Here is an 18,956-nt window from a genome sequence, read left to right on the forward strand (position 1 = left end):
GCTTGGTATTCTGCAAAATCTTTCACAAAATATTTTTGTGCAAATATTTATGGAATTCTTCACACCTTAATCGTTAAAGATAATATCAAGAGTTCTTTCAAAACATAATTAAAATTGAAAATCAATGCATATAAAATTCGTGTTTCTTTAGGTAGCCTAAAGAAGATAAAGTGAACTTATTAAACGCGATGAAAAATTGATCTATTATAAATAAATTGAACCAATATATATCAAGTGAATCTAATGTTATGTTTGATATGTCAAACCAATTGATATACCATAAAATCACACCCAGAAGATATTTTTGTATTTTTTGTGACAATATATAGTATTAGTTATTGCAGATAAATATATTAGTAAACAATATATAGAATATCTTATTTCAACAAAATTAGATAATTTTATTATATTAATCAAATTTAGTAAATACAGAATCTCATTTTGTAAACATTATATAAAGTATTATCGAGATTATGTATAATATAATTTTATTATATTTATTTTAATACACGTATATGTGTAAATAAAATGTATATAATAAAATGATATAATTGTTTTCTTTTTTTCCGTAAATTCGTTTTACATGGAATGTTATAAATGTATGTTTCACATTTACGTACATGAATATATGAGAAAAAATGTAGATGAGAGACAACTGCGCGAGCATCAGCGATGATCAGCGAAAACGGAGCTGCCGCTATATTTGTGCACGCACACAGATAATCTGAGGAGATCAATATCGGGGTATGGCGACGCAGGAGGAGCGGCTTTGCACAGTGCAATCATTCACGATCGACGATTGACGGAGAGAGAGAGAGAAAAAAATGGCATACGACGTTTCTCGCCGGTCGACGAAGCGACCAGGATACATCTCCACGAATCACTTCTACCGGACCACAACCGGGTATCTGGGATCGCACTAGCGATACGGCGGACGCGTTCCTTGTTGACGGAACGAGCGTACGTCGAGGAGATCGACAGCGGAGCTTCAACGGCGTGAGACCGGTTGACAGATCGCCACGTGCCAAGACGACGATTAATCATCACCATGGCGAAGTATGCCTACGCTTAATTACGTCGCCTCATCTAATTAGATCGCGTACTGGCACGCACACCCACGATAGCAGGTTTCGCTACTTTCGCTCGCAACGACACTCTGTTTACTATTTCCCTATTCTTGTGATCGCACGGAAGTCGCAACTTACGAAAGTAATGATTATGTCCCACAGCTTCCCCGAGCCTCGTGAAAGAGCACGCGAATTTTCTTTTAAGTATTTAAATACTAGAAACAGAATTGACTCGATGCGATTCTCCCATAGAGCACACTGCTCCGGATTGCTCCGTTCTGCGAAGACTAATGTTCGTTTTACGCTACTTGTAATTTAATCTTATCTAGCCTCGATACCGTATCGGTTTCTGGGACCGACAGTGATGTTCGCTCGGGAGTGATTCAGTCACGCGTCCAAACTGAAACATTCCATAGAACGCGTTCTCTGCATTGCTTAGGGCAATTTTCTACAATGAAATACTTTAAGATATTTTCGCATTTGTCGCCAATATATTTAGATAGATCAGATTTGGGTAAGCTATATGAATCTTGCAGTCGGAAAGTAAATTAATCTCTCCATGAAAGTTATGTAATATGGTTTATCATATCTATAAACCTACTGTTTTGGTATAAACTCCTCACTTATTTGTAAAATTTACATCTGTTTTTTGTACATCTTGTTTTGTATCCAAACTTTGTACTTGATTAGAACTAAAATCTACTTCTAAAATTTAGAATGAATACTTTGCTTTTAGAGAGATGATGATAGTATTCGTTTACGACACTGCAAAGTGTTGTAAAGAGGAGGATGACCCTGCTGAAGCAGTTATGTATTTCCATCCCGCTTGGGTATCTCTCACGCAGAGACTGGCTCTGGCGGGACAACTGATGGGTGTGCATCACTTCCTGACAACGTCGTTTTCAGCACCACGTTCTATCACATTGCAAGGTGGAAAGTTTGTGCTAAAGAAATTTGGGCAATATGTGCTAGTAAGTAATTTTTCATTGCGAGCAATCAATTGTTGCTTTGCATTTATGTGCAACAATTTTAAATAAGATGCAACTTGAGAGCAAGATTTATATAAGCAATAATATTTATAATTTATAATATTTATAATCTGTAATATTTATAATTTATTTATTATAATATAATCATGTATTCTCTTTTGAAATTATTGATAATCATTAGATAATATTGATGTAAAAGATAAGAATGTCAATATTAAATTTTAAAGTTGTTTTGTCTTTTTTTAAAGATTCCTCCAAGGAATTTAATTACGCATTTTGCATAATAAATTTATTCTTTATATATATATATTATGTTATATATATATTTTGTATTATTCAGTTGATATAGATGTTAATTAGTAATATGATTATTTGTCTCGATATTTATAAAGAGCTATATCTGTTATACTTTATGAAATTAACAATCGTAAATTACGTTGTTTAATTTTTAGGCAGTAGGGACTGATAGAAACATACACGACTGGATACTTGAAAGACGCGCCGACATTCTGGAATCATTATTGAAGTTCTTTCACTGCGACCTCGTCCAGATTCTGGAATCCTTAAACAACGATCGTAATAGATTCACCGAGAAATTGTATCAGATGTTTGAGACCTATCTGCCAATTCTTCAACATAGTGCCAATCTGTTTTCTAATATTCCTGTTATTAAACTTCCTAAGGTTAGTGTAGATATTTAATGTAGAGACTAAATGCTGAGAAGATAGAAAAAGAAATTTATGCCCAACATAAATATGAATATCAAAACGATTATATAAATTTACATGATTTTATATATTGCTTTTCTTGCAATAAAAGTGTGTATTCTGTTAATGTAGAGTGCCAGCAATATATTCCTGGAAGGAATGCAAGTGTTACAGCATTGTCAAGAGATAAATGGCATTTTGGGTGGAGCGTTGTTTTACAATAACAAGTAAGAAATAGATCCATAAGTAAAATCATCGCTTTGATTCTAATATATTTTCTTAGAATATTAATGTTAACTATTACTCATACTAACGTTATTAACTGCTGTTTATTATTTTGACTGAAATTATCTGATCTTTATTAATCTTTCTTTCAGAATAGTCTCAACACAGCTGGGAGCAGATCTAACAAAGCAAATAGTCATAACGGATCCTTACAGAATAAAGGTATTTTTATTTAAATGTAAATATAATTCTTTCGCATTGATCGATTAGAATGAACTCACTTCTATCAATCGCTTCTGTTTACAAAACATTTATAATTTATTGAATTTGAAGGCTCCTGCGGAAAGGATACCCACAGAATTTCACTTACCAATCGGTGTTCAATTGTTACAAGTATACATAGAGAGAAAGCAATTCTCAAAATTGATGCAAGAAGCAAATAACGAACGATATTACAATTCGTGTCTAGATACCGTGACCAAAAAGATATTACAGAGAAAGGTAGGTGTGAAACGAGCAAGACAAAATCTAATTTAATATCCTGCCATTTCGATGAAAATTGTAATAATGGATGACTTGTGAATCATCTTGTATTCAATTCCTTGAACTTTCAGACCTTATCCAAGACTGGCGTTAAGGAACCGTCCGGTATGAAGCGAGATACATCGAAAATTTTTACGGTTCCCGAGGAAGGCGAACTGGACTCCATGAATTATTCGGCACCGCAATACGTGTCGTCTGTACCGCTTGCAATTAATCACGAATCACCGATCAGACGCAAGCAAGAGATCAAATCAGAACGTCCTAAGGGTGGTGTCACTGCCCATCCGCTCACGCCCAGTGTCTGTGCGACACCATTGAAAGATGTGGATCGGGTGTTACATGGGAATGTTATGCTTATCTGCTCGTCCGAGAGTGGTGGTGAAAACGAGGACCTTAGAAATTCATCGAAAAGAGACGATGACGACATTCCCGATGTCGTTAAAGAGGCACTCAGGTACGTGTTTATTCTCAAATTAATTTTTAGAAATTTTGTAGAATATGCAAGATTAGGCATTTCGAAGACATGGCTTTCATGGCAAATGTGGAAATAAGATTGATGATGATGATCAATTTTCTAGCTATTTCAGCTTTTAGCTTTTCTAGCTAAAAGTAATCGAATTTTCATATTTTGTATATCATATATATAACAGATGCAAACGCTTGAACAAGCTGAGAAACGCTACTTCGAAGAAGAAGCTAATGAAGAAAAAGGATTCCGACAGGAAGAGTGTGAGTTTGCCAGACTTGACGTCATCAATTAAACCACGTTTGAACGGTATTCATAGGACTCATCAACCGGAATTAGACAAAATGTAATTGAGATTTAATATTGTAATTATCTGCTTACCGAATATGATTATTAAGTAAAACAAAATAATACGGCTGAACCTAATATTTAAAATGAATGTTTTATATTATTTTACTACTACATTATATTATTATAATAGACTATGCAAATTAAATGAAGCCTCACCGGATGACCACGATTCAAATTCACTCCGGCGGAAGTCCAGAAGTAATATGCGGCATTCGCGCACTATCGTCGATCCCTGTTATCCTGTCTTCCGATACGATGGTCTATCAGTCTCACAATCATTGTACGAGCAATACATCGCTTCCCATTGCGAGGAGTTATATGATAATGGCGATGGCATTCATGAATGCCGTGGCGACGATGCCAATCTGCAATCAAGGAATTTACCGAGCGATCTGACGAACGCGAAATTGCCGATAAATAGCAGCCGGAATTCAATTACGAGGGATGCTCGTGAAGGTATGTTATTTAAACTTGTAAACTAAATATCCAGTAAAAAATATTTTTTAATATAAAAAGAAAAATGCATCTCTCAAAAAGCAATAGCAATAGTAGCGTTGTTGAATATTCGAAATATGCTTCAAACATTTGTTTTAAACATAAATCTTTAGAATGCGCCAAGTCTGGATACGACAAGAGCAAGCAAGAGACATACAAGAGATCAATGAGTTTACCGCTGAAGCCACTCAACGTCGTAGCTGAGGTGTCCAACGGCGATGATCGACGGAAATCGACGTCGGAGTGTGGTGGTGTAGGAAGCTCGTTTGAGTTTCCGCAAAGACGGAAGCTGGACGGTTTACAGTTGACGCCACTGATGTCAAAGCTGAGTCTACTGGCCGACGAGCGAACTAGCGGTTTTTGCAGTCGTGAAACCACGCCAAGTGAATTCCGCGATCTGTCCGGGTTTTCCGGTGGAGTAGCAGTCACTACTACAACGACGACGAATCAGCTGATTAAGCAGAAGCTGGAGTCCGTCGAAAAGGAAGCGAGCGACGGTGAGGATGAGCTAGATGAAGACTGGGTCAACAAGGATGAGCCCGCCGCTTGCCTCGTCAAAACCGAGCTTTTTCTCTGCGGATATCAAAATATGGTGTTGGTATTACTGATGGAGAACGGTACTGCGAACAATCCGGATTTGATACATGCTCTGGTAAATACACAAATTTCATGAAATTCATTAGATTTAAGAGTTAAAAACATTGCGATAAAACGAAGGATTATTTCTTATAAACAATAATATAATAAAATATTTTTAAGAGAAAAATTAATAAAATAAAAGATAAAGGAATAAAATTGTCCAAAATATTTTTTGTGTGTTATTCTTCTAAAGATGTAATTGTAGAAATAATATAAATAATTTGTTTTTTATAGTGGCATACTTGCGTAAGCACGTTGGGTAAGCTCGAAACACGGTTGCAACAGTGTCTGGAGCCGCTGCCATCTACAGAGAACAAGGAATTGTATAGTATTTTGAGTGTGGATCCACAGTGGGACACGGTGCAACGCTCTGGACTTTGGGGAGTTACCGAATTGGACATCGTGTCTTGCCTTCACGACAGATTTACGCAAGCTAGCAGTTTGACTGACATTATCGTCAGGTAATTACAAAGATCTCCTATATCTTTAAAAATTGAACAAATTCATTGTTTCTTTATGTTATATTTAATTTATATTACTTGAAATTCCCCCTCGTATTTTTCATTCGCCAGTCCTTGTAAGACAAATATCTTCTAATAGAGAATCAAGATTGTATTAAAATTATTACGATTATTACTTGTTTTATTTCACGCTTTAAAAAATTTATTTTGCTAAGTTGCAAGTTGCAATAATTTACAAAAAATATACGAAATTCTTATAACATTACGTGAATGGCGAACGGATGTGTATTATTTATGACGAAAAAGTCGAGTTTGTTTAAAAGCATCAAGGAATATTTTTATTGAGTAGAACAGAAGACACAGTAGTTTACGGTAACCAGAGCGGAGGAGTAGAAGTTTTCTACCAGCAAGCAGTAGCACCGAGTACTTTTGCAGCGCTTCCCACCCCGGCGGATCTAATGGGGATCGTGGCTCTCAAGGCGAAACGTCGATTGGAAAGAGATCACGGGATCGTGCTACTGTAAATTCAGGATTGCGCGTTATTTCTTTTTCTTTTTTACAAAAAAAAAAGAGGAGGATAATGCATACATTCACGATTTCGCTTATTTGCACTTGGCAAGAGAAATTATCATATCCAGTACAAGAGAGAAGAATCGAACATTACTTTGACGAGATAATTTTAACGGGAGATATACGGGAATGTTTTTCTACGTATATTTTTGTAATCTGTGATTTTCCAATGTAATTTCCGAGCGTAATTCCGGAAAAATCGGTGGAAGATCGAAGAGCTTTTATATACCGCTGCAATGTACCTACGTAATTTCTATCGGTCGAGAAATTTTCTACGGTAGCGGATCGACCAATCAGTTTGTACTTTACCGTTTCATCAATCATGCAAACCGATATCACAATAAATGTTATTTATGTTATATATGTTATTGTATATAAGATGTCTTAGAATCGACGGAAAGTAGATTCTAGCATTATATGGGGAGCGCACTGTTATGCCATTTTATTTATCTTTATTGTTTATTAAATAAGGAGAAAATGACGCACATAGCGCGCTCCCCAAACGCATCCTATATATGTTTTTAAAACTTAAAGACAAATTAAAAAAATTTTAACCCACTAGTATATCTCAGTAAAGCATATCTCAGTAGATTCTGATTTATAAGTCATTAGAAACGAGAAGTCTTTCGGGAATCAGACTTCAAAAATGAAAATAGATAATACAATATATTGTTCGTAATTTAATTTTTGAAACGATTTTATCTTGGCAAGATTTTTATTTGATATTTATTATTCACGTATCTATATAATTATCTATAATCTATACGTATCTATAAATATTTGCCTTTTCTATTGTTTCAAAATTACTCTTAAGATGTAGAAGAATATTTATTTAAAAAATGATTTATTTCAGATTTTGTGAAGTAAGACACTGTATCTTCATTGATTCTCGGACATCCTGTATATAGCCGATTTATTGTACATATACATATATGTGCATAACAAACCATTAGTAACTTATTTGCATTTTAATCGAATCAGCGCGAATTAGATATTCAGTTTTATTAGAAGATAGTTAAATTATATTCTCCAAGTATATATTCCCCAAAAACGAAAACGGAAATCAGTATTCCGCGAACGCGCTGCATCCAGTATTTCTAGTCGCTCTTGCTTTTGTAGGGAAAAAATAGAAACGATAATAATAATGCAAGAAATAAAAAAATATCTACTCGACATTGTCAATTTTAATGTAAAGATATTTTATGCGATGTTTTACGCGCCACTTTTTGCAATGCCATCGCCGTCTCGGTATTAAATCCGTTTTTGTTTCATAATATTTAAATAAAAATGTCGATGACCTCGCATAGAAATCTTCCGTGAAACAAGTTTTTCGTAACAACGATATGCAATGTTTCCAAATGTTATATTGTAATTAATTTAAATGTTATGCTAATAATTGCATCGAAATTTTTTGGCGAACAGAGTTGAATCATGTTATATATGTATATCATTCCATGCATTCTCTGATGACTTTTTCTCTGTATCTAATAGTTCTTGTTTGAGATGAAGTCTAATAAAGCGATTTATCATTCTCTTTACGTTCTTGAATTTATTTTCTTGTTCATAAAATATGCCGGAATTTTTATATAACAATGTTATTAGTTAATGTTTTATATATATATATATATTTATTTATTTAATATATATATTTATATATATATATTTATTTATTTAAATAATTATATATAATATTTATTCTTAAAGTGACAATCGATTAAATGTTATAACTTCTGATGAATGAATGAAATTTAATATTAATAATCACGATGTAGGCAAGCTATTTGTAACTACTGCATCATCGTTTAACATAAACAGCAAAAAATCCAATCTAACATCACGTGATATAAATGCATAAATGCATTAGAGGGTGTGTGCACAGAAAAACTGCATTCTAACGCAGGGCAACGTAAATATGTTTACTATGGAAAGTGAGGTATTTATGCAAAGAATTATTTTAATATGCCAAAGGTAATAAATGAAATTCGCAGTTGTATGATTCATCGAAGCGAATAAAAATGGAATCACATGATTTCTTGAATCACACATGCATGCTTGGTTTGATGCATAGTCTGACGAATAACTATGAAATTAGTAATTATTTCTTTTGATTGGTGCAAGGAAATAAACTATAAAGTAATCCATAATAAATATAAAAATCATGTATATGCAATATGTAGCACTCAATGCATGAACAAATTCTAGCATACATCAGAGCATGATTGTGTGCATGCTATCATTCAAGAGCACCGTGTGATTCTACCTTAAGAAAGATATTGAAGAAGAGATTTTTATTATAGCATGCATGGAATGCACTTTATATGTGTATCACGGTTTTTATATAAATGCAAGAAATTTTTTTTAATTGGTTCTATTTATTCGATTTTAATATCATAAAATAGCGTTTGTACAAATTTCTCAAATTTCTATGCACTTCTTTTCTGTAATTTAAAAAACTGTAAATAATAGAAGGCTGACATAAATACTTTCGAAACAATTGAATTATCTAAAAATGTTTACTTACAATTTCGTAAAATGGAAATTTCCTTAAACAGATACTTTTATGACGTATTTCTGGAATCTTTTAGAAATTTTATTTTATTATTATATATACTTTTATCTAGGATCAGAAAAATTACCTTGTATTACCTTGTGTTAATTAGAAAGGCAAGCCCATCTCGAATACGCCGTTGAGTCTATCTCAGCTTTAATGACATGTTTAATTTTAAAAAACCTGCTGTTGCTGGTGATTTATCAGGCTGTTGATCACGAAGAACGTAGCAATCCCCCGCCGTAGACCAATAGCAAGTTCGTGGGCTCGATATTTAAAGCGGAACTCGATACAGACCGTAATAATCGAACGTTCGGCATCGTTCTAGAAGATACTTTTTATCGTTTCCTTCGATTTTGAAAGTCATCATGGTAAGTTGAAGATCTATTACCTGGTAATAGAATTATTTTTATAATTCAACTAGATTATTAATTGCATAATTGCTTATTTAATATACAATTGATCAACATAATTCGCAAACATAAAATTTGCTGAGGTTTTTTTATATGATATGCATCGTAGAATATGAATCGTTTAACAAATATTTGTTTTCATTGATTTGTTTAAATAAATTCATTGCTAAAAAAAAACAATAAAATGATTAGGCTAATGAGCGTCAAAACGCATCTTATCTGTGTCTTATATCTTATCTGTGTATTATATCTTATCTTATCTGTGTGTGATTTTAAATTTATGTAACTTAAATTTATTTACTGTTAAATTTATCACCAAATTAAAATATATAAACGAACTTCCGGTTTGAGCCATCTTCAGCGTTGATATATACAATATTAAATGTTTCTTCACGACATAATGAAATTCCTTCACAAAAAGATTGGTAGACCGAGTAATTTTATACTTCTATAAGTAACGACGTTCGTTTATATATTTTAATTTGGAACATAAATTTATAGTTACGCACAGATAACTGCGTTTTGACTCTCATCAGCCCAATCATTTTATTGTTTTTGTTTATTAAAACTTGAGAGTCCATAATTCTTTATTTTTTAAATTCTTTGCGTTTGTTTCCAGACGAGTTACAACGATAAAGGATCTCAGGTAAACAGTCTTGCCAAAAATTGGAAAGACAAGTTATTTTTTTTGGAATCAACACTACTATTTAGAATTTACATATAGTAATTATTTAAAGAGAATTACTATTATACTAGAGAAATTTGACGCAATATCTGTATTTCAGCCTATTGGAGGAAAATTCCTCAGTTTTGATTATATAAAATTCTGGGTTGGAAATGCTAAGCAGGTAAATTCTCAGAATGTTTCTTAATATATAGGAAATATCGTAGAAATAAGTCTAAAAACAAACAGGAATCATAAATACATGGTATGCAATATGATTCTATTCTTTATCTTTTCCTTGAGTTTTATCAGTTTTATCGAGCTATGTACAAATAAACTTTGTTAGTTTTTGTCCTAAATCCGTTCTTATGTTTCCCATGTATCAAGAAATGCTTTATAAAGCAAAATATAAAAATAATAATTGAGTATAAACAAAAGTATAATTAAAACGGGCATTTTGAGATCACCGGTCCTTCTTCAACTAACATAATTTAAATATATGGAGATCATATATATTATATGTAATCACATAAAAAAAGATATATAAATTATATGTGAAAATAAAATACAATTGCGCTTTTAGGCCGCCAGTTTCTATCGATGTAGGATGGGATTTGAACCATTTGGATATCGTGGTTTAGAAACTGGCTATAGACGAGCAGCGGCACACGTTGTCAAACAGAACAAAGTGAGTAATTTTGAACATTCTCATGCGCGAATCCATAAGCAGTAAATTAGAAAAATATCTTTATTTTAATTAATTGCTTATTTGATGATCGAAAGTAGTGTTCTTTTCGAAATCTTGAATATTATCTTTCGAGATACAGAACTTCCTAATCATATTTGTAGATAATGTTCATGTTCGAATCTCCGTACGAACCTGATAATGAAGAAATGTCAGATCATCTTTCCCGACATGGAGACGGCGTGCGAGATGTAGCGTTCAATGTTGAAGATATCGATACCATTGTGAAGGTAAAGAAATAAAGGAGATGCTTTTTCTTCGTCTAAAAATATAAATTCTTTGTGAATATAGAATTTCCATGTTACAAGATGAAATATTCTTTCTGAAATAGAAATAATTAAAAGCAGTAACTTTTATTCTATTGGAAACTAATAGCAAAGTAACTTTCAAGTTATCTTCATTAATATTTGAGATGATGTATGTAAAGGTTGCTAAGCGAAAGGGCGCCGAAATAGTGCGCGACATATGGGAGGAAAGCGACGAATATGGCATCGTGAGGATGGCCACTGTGAAAACTGTAAATATAAAAAAGATGATACTTCCTTATATCTGCGATATCATTGCCTTCTAGATGTTTCAATTAATTCAACGTCATTTTTATCAGTATGGTGATACGCTCCATACATTTGTTGATAGAACGAGGTACAAAGGCTTCTTCTTGCCGGGTTTCGTGAGGGTATCAAAGGATGCTCTTCTCGATCAATTGTATGTATGCAAAAGCGCGATTTCTCAATAGCCTTAGTTAAAACCGCTCCACTTTAAAAAGAAAACTAGAACATATACAATATATATATTTTAATAATATCTTACAACACTATTTATCTTTGACGAAAAGAATGTTTTATATAGAAAAATATAAAGCATTTTCTCTTATTAAAATTCCAAGATATATCTAGAATTAATCTGATGATTACAAAAAAGACATGAGAAATACTTGATAGTTAACTTTAAATTATCGATATACTTTATATTATCGATATGCTCTTCTTTTATTGTAGGCCGCAAGTACATTTGAATTTTGTAGACCATGTAGTGGGTAATCAGCCCGACAAACAAATGGAATCCGTTGCGAAATGGTATGTAAATTACTACTTCTGAATGTTTTACTAATGACAAAACATGTTTTACTAATGAGACATGTATACAGAAAAGCTTAGAGAAAAGAATTTAGAGAAAAATATTTCAGACAAAAGTTGTAAAGTTCGAAGGGGAATATAAGAGAATTGATTTGACCTTGAGTGATGCCATCAAAATCAGGTCAAGGTTATTTTAAATTTTTTTAATGGATCCCCTATTTTTCATCACATATTCTTGTAGCTTATTTCGATAGCTCTTCAAAATACTATAATAACATGTTTTTTCATTAAGTACTTTTTGAGTTATAAAACTTGAAAGTTATAGTACTGCCGCGCCGATTAATATTATTAATATTAATATTATCTAAGGTGTCCGATCGATGGCTAAAACCTCTTGAATGTTGTTTAAGATTCAAATCGTGACCTAGATAACATTTGTTAAAATCAAGGCCACATGGAGGTTGTGCCTCTTATTTTCATTTTAGATCAGTTAATAGCGTTTGTTATAATTTTCATTAGTAAGATACACGTTAATGTAGTAGAATAAAATACATATTTAAAATAAAGTTCACTGAACTCATAAAGTTTGCTGACTTATTGAATTTCACGAGACTTCTAAATTAGAAATTTCCAAATTCCTGTTATTAGTAAAATATTCTTAAGCTGAAAAATAAAATACTAGATTAAATGTAGATTTCTCTTTTTCTGTTTCTCTCAGGTACGAAGACTGCTTACAGTTTCATAGATTCTGGTCAGTAGACGATTCGCAGTTGCATACGGAATATTCCGCGCTACGGTCCATCGTGATGTCGAATTGGGAGGAGACGGTGAAGATGCCGATCAACGAACCCGCATCGGGGAAGAAACGTTCCCAGATTCAGGAATATGTCGAGTATTATGGCGGTGCCGGTGTACAGCATATTGCCCTTAATACTAATGACATTATTACAGCGGTAAATAATTAAGTTCTGCACAGAATATGTACATTGCGCATAAAATTGCACAACATACATATCCTGCAAAATACAACTATGCAATGCAAAAGTAACTTTAAAAACCAACTTTTTGGTCACAGTTCTCTTAACATTTTTATTCTGTGATCTTTACTAATTAACATAGAGTTTAATATTTTTAATTCAATATATAAATTAAGATATTGTATAAAAAATGTCGCACGCTCGCAATAAGTTTCTCCACACATCCATTCTTACGCATCATTTTACAGATAACAAATCTGCGTGCCAGAGGTATGGAGTTTCTTCACGTACCCGATAGTTATTACGACATGCTCAGAAACCGCCTAAAAGCCAGTGGCACGAAAATCGTGGAGGACTTGGATATGCTACAGGTACTTTTATTAATAATGTGAATTAAAATTAATTCCAGTACAAGTTTCAATGCGTTTAATATTAATTCGATTGTGTTATCGCTTTGCAGAAATTAAAGATACTAATAGACTATGACGAGAATGGATATCTTCTACAAATATTCACGAAAAATATGCAAGATCGGCCAACATTGTTTATAGAAGTCATACAGAGGCGCAACCATAATGTAAGTATTAAAAGAAAAGTTTGTAGCATCATATCTATAAATTTACAAAAAATTCAAAAAATTAATTAATATTTAAATAATCACAAATTTGTCACTTCTTGTTTAGGGTTTCGGCGCTGGCAATTTCCAAGCGTTGTTCGAAGCGATTGAATTAGAGCAAGCAAAACGTGGCAATCTGTAGAAAGTTAAATATTATTGATGTATTTGTAAAATTAGAACTATCAGCCAACATAAAGTAATCCTATGAAAGAGTGAAGGACAAGTACCTTTGTACTTAATTATATTATTTTAATTATATAATGAAATATCACATTAAAAGTGTATTATGCATATAAAATTCGCATCGAGATTTATTCAGCACCATCTAACACTCTGTTACATACCACTATTATAATGATAATTCGTTCACATTGTAATAGAGCTGTACGCTTTATCATGTTTGACGAAAATCAGTCAAGATTTTACGTTTTCGTCTATGGAATAGATAATCAACTTGTCTGATTAATTCCGTATTCTTGTATTTAATGGCCAACATTTTCGTATTACAAAAATACACAGCATTTTAAAATGTAAAATATGTTACAATACATTTCAAAGCGTAGTAATGCAAAGACATAATATGCCATCAAAAATCAAACTCCTTCGATTAATGAGACATCTATGTGTATATGTTGTGCTAGTATGTATAGCTAAAAAATTTGTTTTTTTCCGACAACATACACACATATATATATATATATATATAAATATGTGTGTATGTATGTGTGTGTGTGTGTGTGTGTGTGTGTGTGTGTGTGTGTGTGTGTGTGTGTGTGTATGTTGTATACGGAAAAAACCGACGAAATGATTTAAACTGTGTAATATCGGATGTTTCGATTCGTTCTCTTTTTTTTTCGTGGCCAAGATATAAGCGGAGATATTCTTCATATAAAACTTGTAATATCTATAGAAAGAATAGGGATAGGTAGGATGTGATTGTGACGAGAAGATTATCGATGAGATTAGGTAGCTCACTTATTAATCGCGATCTCCAGGATGTCCGTCACTCGACAACTTGTCTGTTTACACGCTCATCGCATTTACTTGATCTTCCTCGTTCATGCGCTATCATGAATACTAAGGCGAAAGATATCATGCTGACAATAGTATGAATTACCCATTGGTTTCAGCACAAAACATTGCGAGAAGGCGTGTGGTGGATCCTCATCTGCCTGTAATTAAATGCAATCTATATCTTATATACATATAACAATATATTAAGAGATATTTATTAAATACATGATAAAGCAATGCCAATGTTAACATTAATTACTTTAAAACATTGTGATTCAATTTTCAATGTTAAAAATACAAAAATAATATGATTTTTAAAATGTTAATTTACAAAATAGTTTAATTATTATTCCAATTTGTTCAGCAATTTAATAGTGTATTGAGCTACCCATTCGTAATACGTAAAATTCAATTAGTGATCCCAGATTCATACATTTGTACCACTTTCACAGAGACCTGATAACTTGTCGCTTGTAATTTGACATCTGAGACCTCCGAATTAGATATACAGGGTTGGCCATATTCGACGGAAAGATGTTTTTTTTTTTCAATCATGGGAAAGAGATGTTAGATCGAGTAACGACGTTTCCCATGATTGAAAAAAAACATCTTTCCGTCGAATATGGCCAACCCTGTACGTTTCATCACAACCCTGTTCATGCATGTTTATATATTTTATAATTATTTTAGATTACACACTTTTTAAGTAAAATAGATCAATAAAATTGGCAAAAAGAAAATAAAAATAAGTAAAAGATACTGCAAAAAATGCTAAATTGCAACAAATAAAACAATTATTAAAAAATATTAACAAAATTAAATGTCATGTCATCATAGTTGGTTTTAAATGTAACATAGATTTTTAGTATAGCTTATAAAGGGATTCAGATGTTATATTGAGTTCTATTGCTCTAGAAATTTTGTGCTAGATCAAGATAGAATAAAAGCAGCGAATATATGAAACATCAAACAAGGAGACTTTGCGATACCTGATGCCTAAACTGTGTCGTGCAACGCAAGTCTGAAGATATCGTGCTGCACATAAAAGCTGGTACCGATTGGCTTCAGGACAAATGTCTGGATGTACGCATGAGGTTGATCCTCGTCAGTCTATACGATCATCAGTAATCACTAAATATTTTTCGGTAATTGATAAAAACCTCTTATTATAGAACTTGTTTCCCGTCTGTAATTTCTACCTATAGTTGTATTTCCCATATATGTTAAAACTTATTTTATTTCTAATAAATACATCACATCCAGTAATTCCTCTTTTTGTACAAATACGTATATAAAAACCAAGTTTGCGAAACTATTAAAAATTAAAAATTAAATTACTGAACCGATTGGCTTATAAAACATAAATCTCACATATACTTTAAAATGTATAAAATTATAATACTTCTTATCACATAATATAACTTAAAGTTGTCTCCATTACATAACTAATTATTAAATAGTAAAACCCAGGTCAATACATTAAACGAACTATAGTTAGGTATAATAATATTTATTAATCACAAATTATAATTTTCCGATGATAAGTTTCAATGATAGGTTTCGACTATACTTAGTCTTCATCAGAAATACATAAATACCCAAATATATAATTATATTAACATATTATGAAGAACATTCGAATTACAATAGATAATATATCAGATTTTTAAGAATCATCTCACCTTCGTGTTACAAAGAATGGTATATCGCAACCATACATTATCTATTGTAACTCGAATGTGAAACATTCCTCATAATATGTTAATATAATTATATTTGGGTACTTATGTATTTCTGCGGCTGATGAGAACTAAGTGTAATCGAAACGTTGAAGTATCGTTGAAAGTTATCGGAAAATTATAATTTGTGATTAATAAATATTATTTAGTACATCTAAGCTACAGCTTATTTAATGTTTTGACCTGGGTTTTACTATTTATTAATTTATTGTAAGTTATACAAGCAAAAAGAATTGATATTATTTATATTGTAATATAATTAATTATATTTTGTCATACTGGACGCTTTTTATGAAATATTTGTTATTATTAGTTATACTTTTCTTACCTGCAACCTTCCTAATACATTAATAAGAACTCCACCATCGAACATTGGTTGCGAATCAATCGCTGTTATTATCCGATTTATTTTTTGAAAGGATAAGCTCTGAAAAAGAAAAAAAAATTAATATAATCATAATATATTATTAATATACACATTTCTTAATTAAATTTATAACGATTAATAACAGAAAAATTTTTAAATGAAAATAGAAAGATTAAATACAAACTCTTAAGTGTTTGCATACAATTATTATATATATTTTGTATTTATATTTAAATTTCATTTCTGTTTAGTTCGATTCTGTTCATCTCCTACTTTGATTCAAAATTCTCAAACTTGATGGCATTTTTAAATCAGAATAATGTTTATAAAAGGAATTAGCCAAATATTAAACTCACAAAGTATGAAAGTTGTAAAAGTATACTAATATCAAGCCTGTAAAAAAGCTATGAAGATTATCGTTCTCTATGAAGAAAACATTTAAACTGAATAAATAAATCTCTTGGATTCTTGATGTTTCCTTCATTAGCAATGATCCATTAATAAGAAGAATAAATTAGTTGCAAAAGAACCATCTGATGAATCCAAAGGAAGGAAAATACTTTTTGCAAGATGGATTGGATGTGTGAATAGACACCAAGATAAGTACTATAATTGTAAATCAATTTCAGCACGGTGGAAGGAAACTTTACTCACAGTTAATTTCTCCATGATTTTGATAGCGCCCTGTATCTGCAAGCCCTCGAACGTCATAAAGGATGTCTCCGCCTGGAAAAGGTTATGTCAATCAGTCGTGATACCGGGTAGGGTAATCGCGAGGGAGTGGACCGATGGGACTCGCGGCGGCCCCAGGGAACGGACGGGATCGTTCGTGCCTTACATTGTACATGTTTATGAGGTTCGGCCTTTGCGCCGCGTCGTCGAACATCGCGTAATACTGCTGGACGAAGCCCTTGCCGATCGCCTCGTACGGCACGTTCATCGCCATGGTGCTGAGGACCGACAATTGTGACCGATGCGGCGAGAATCAGGCACGCCGATTAATGAGACTTCACCTCCTTGTCTCTGGATACTCCGCGAACGTTCCGTTTCGACTTCTCTTCGAATATCACGGTTCCTACGAGCCCGAAACGGCGCCGTGCAACATCCCTCGTGTCGAACGAAATCGAACGTACGAGTAGGAAATGAGCGGTCGCGGGGGTCGCGCGATTCGCGATATATCGAATTGTAACGCGGGCCGCGGGCTGCAACAGCTTCTCGAACGTTCGGTGCATAGTTGCACCATAGTTGCACTCTTTTTCTTTACTCACCCTGGAACGGTTGGAACGCCTTCAAAATACTTCAAATTCCCATCCGAGTGCTCCCTAGGTATCATGTTATCATGTTCATTCGGTGAACAATAAGAATAAAATGATACCTGCAGGACACTCGGCTGGGAATTTGAACATAATCTTGAACGTGAGACTGAGCATGTATTTCTCTCGCTTGAATAAAAAGTGCAGATGATCAGCTGTATGTGCATCGGTAAAAGTTTGTGACTTTTTTTTTATTAAACATTTCACTTATTGTCTAGATGTCTTGGTCGAAAATCTTTTCACCGTTGAACAAGAATAAAATGACGCATTATGCACATCGTGCATAAAATGACACGCACCTATGAGGCCCATTCAACATTACGTAAGCGTATAATTATAAATGATTGCAATTGTAAGAATTGACTAATCACAAACAGTCCAATATTTTTCTCATATTCGACTGTGATTGATCAATTGCAGAATAGATTTTAAGGATACATCTACATAAACTTGCATAGCTACATAAACGTATGCATAAAGAAAATTATCCAATCATATTTTACGTGCGTCTTTATAGGAGAAATGCGATTGGATAATTTTCTTTATGCATACGTTTATGCAAGTTTGTGTGGATATAGCCTAATGATAGTTTCATTTTGCAATTGTTCGTAAATGTATATAAAATCATTTATATATTTGTTTTGTCTCATAATTTTGTTTTTACTAATGTTTGAAAGAGGATTATGCTAAGGCATTATTATTTTCTCTTTCTTTCTTCTCTTTTTTATCACAATAAATATATTTTTTTAAATGTATGTAACTATTTTCATTTTCATTTATTAAATTAAATAATTTTTTGTTACATAACCGGCTTTTAGTTCTTCATTTATTCTAAATTGTTTTATACTTGTGTGTGGAGCCTTATTATTATTTATTATATTTTTTTTATTATTAAAAGTGCAAAACGAATGGATGAGGATGCGCAAATATTCAAACTTTTCGAGCGCTCGTTCGATTCGGATTTCTCTTGA

The 18,956-nt window shown here is 32.6% G+C and overlaps 3 protein-coding genes and 1 long non-coding RNA gene across 9 annotated transcripts; 2 read left to right on the forward strand and 2 right to left on the reverse strand.

Moving 5' to 3' along the window:
* The first annotated feature begins 724 nt into the window (after positions 1-724).
* HPS4 (Hermansky-Pudlak syndrome 4 protein) lies at positions 725-8,051 on the forward strand. Of its 3 annotated transcripts, none has more exons than XM_087411136.1 (12): positions 725-1,056; positions 1,784-2,038; positions 2,509-2,739; positions 2,896-2,990; positions 3,141-3,210; positions 3,322-3,489; positions 3,603-3,985; positions 4,182-4,343; positions 4,479-4,804; positions 4,957-5,495; positions 5,717-5,943; positions 6,293-8,051. In XM_087411136.1, the coding sequence occupies exons 2-12, from the start codon at positions 1,808-1,810 to the stop codon at positions 6,465-6,467; spliced, it is 2,607 nt and encodes an 868-aa protein (XP_087267262.1). In that variant the 5' UTR covers positions 725-1,056; positions 1,784-1,807; the 3' UTR covers positions 6,468-8,051. The 3 variants fall into 3 exon arrangements, with proteins under 3 accessions (XP_087267262.1, XP_087267261.1, XP_011051397.2); XM_087411135.1 differs by having other exon boundaries at positions 916-1,581; positions 1,804-2,038; XM_011053095.2 differs by having other exon boundaries at positions 916-1,056; positions 1,804-2,038.
* Positions 8,052-8,865: 814 nt separating this feature from the next.
* Positions 8,866-9,259, reverse strand: LOC105144279 (uncharacterized). The gene is made up of 2 exons (XR_015546642.1): positions 9,035-9,259; positions 8,866-8,951 (listed from the first exon to the last, which is right to left on the reverse strand). It is a non-coding gene; the product is annotated as an uncharacterized LOC105144279 (long non-coding RNA).
* A 69-nt stretch (positions 9,260-9,328) lies between these two features.
* Positions 9,329-13,850, forward strand: Hpd (4-hydroxyphenylpyruvate dioxygenase). 2 transcript variants are annotated; one of them, XM_011053093.2, is made up of 12 exons: positions 9,329-9,432; positions 10,094-10,120; positions 10,260-10,322; positions 10,722-10,826; positions 10,988-11,113; positions 11,311-11,400; positions 11,488-11,588; positions 11,882-11,959; positions 12,678-12,912; positions 13,185-13,307; positions 13,397-13,513; positions 13,620-13,850. In XM_011053093.2, the coding sequence occupies exons 1-12, from the start codon at positions 9,430-9,432 to the stop codon at positions 13,692-13,694; spliced, it is 1,143 nt and encodes a 380-aa protein (XP_011051395.1). In that variant the 5' UTR covers positions 9,329-9,429; the 3' UTR covers positions 13,695-13,850. The 2 variants fall into 2 exon arrangements, with proteins under 2 accessions (XP_011051395.1, XP_087267284.1); XM_087411158.1 differs by lacking the exon at positions 9,329-9,432.
* Positions 13,851-14,393: 543 nt separating this feature from the next.
* Positions 14,394-17,876, reverse strand: Ntf-2 (nuclear transport factor-2). Of its 3 annotated transcripts, XM_011053092.2 has the most exons (5): positions 17,511-17,867; positions 17,327-17,398; positions 16,634-16,732; positions 15,556-15,676; positions 14,394-14,724 (listed from the first exon to the last, which is right to left on the reverse strand). In XM_011053092.2, the coding sequence occupies exons 1-4, from the start codon at positions 17,616-17,618 to the stop codon at positions 15,563-15,565; spliced, it is 393 nt and encodes a 130-aa protein (XP_011051394.1). In that variant the 5' UTR covers positions 17,619-17,867; the 3' UTR covers positions 14,394-14,724; positions 15,556-15,562. The 3 variants fall into 3 exon arrangements, with proteins under 3 accessions (XP_011051394.1, XP_011051393.1, XP_087267292.1); XM_011053091.2 differs by lacking the exon at positions 15,556-15,676 and having other exon boundaries at positions 17,511-17,861; XM_087411166.1 differs by lacking the exon at positions 14,394-14,724 and having other exon boundaries at positions 15,635-15,752; positions 17,511-17,876.
* Positions 17,877-18,956: the final 1,080 nt, after the last annotated feature.

This window comes from Acromyrmex echinatior, chromosome 11, assembly GCF_024713525.1.
Source record: "Acromyrmex echinatior isolate Ae372 chromosome 11, ASM2471352v2, whole genome shotgun sequence".
Classification (NCBI taxonomy): Eukaryota; Metazoa; Arthropoda; class Insecta; order Hymenoptera; family Formicidae; genus Acromyrmex; species Acromyrmex echinatior.

Coding starts and splice junctions, on each gene's coding strand:
- HPS4 (XM_011053095.2), top strand. Junction 3,490..3,602: donor AAAAGATATTACAGAGAAAG/GTAGGTGTGAAA, acceptor TTGAACTTTCAG/ACCTTATCCAAGACTGGCGT. Junction 5,944..6,292: donor TTGACTGACATTATCGTCAG/GTAATTACAAAG, acceptor TTTATTGAGTAG/AACAGAAGACACAGTAGTTT.
- Ntf-2 (XM_011053092.2), bottom strand. CDS start 17,618: ATGGCGATGAACGTGCCGTACGAGGCGATCGGCAAGGGCTTCGTCCAG. Junction 16,733..17,326: donor AAATCATGGAGAAATTAACT/GTGAGTAAAGTT, acceptor TTTCTTTTTCAG/AGCTTATCCTTTCAAAAAAT. Junction 15,677..16,633: donor ATGTATTAGGAAGGTTGCAG/GTAAGAAAAGTA, acceptor ATGATCGTATAG/ACTGACGAGGATCAACCTCA.
- Hpd (XM_011053093.2), top strand. Junction 10,121..10,259: donor ACAACGATAAAGGATCTCAG/GTAAACAGTCTT, acceptor TCTGTATTTCAG/CCTATTGGAGGAAAATTCCT. Junction 11,114..11,310: donor ATATCGATACCATTGTGAAG/GTAAAGAAATAA, acceptor ATGTATGTAAAG/GTTGCTAAGCGAAAGGGCGC.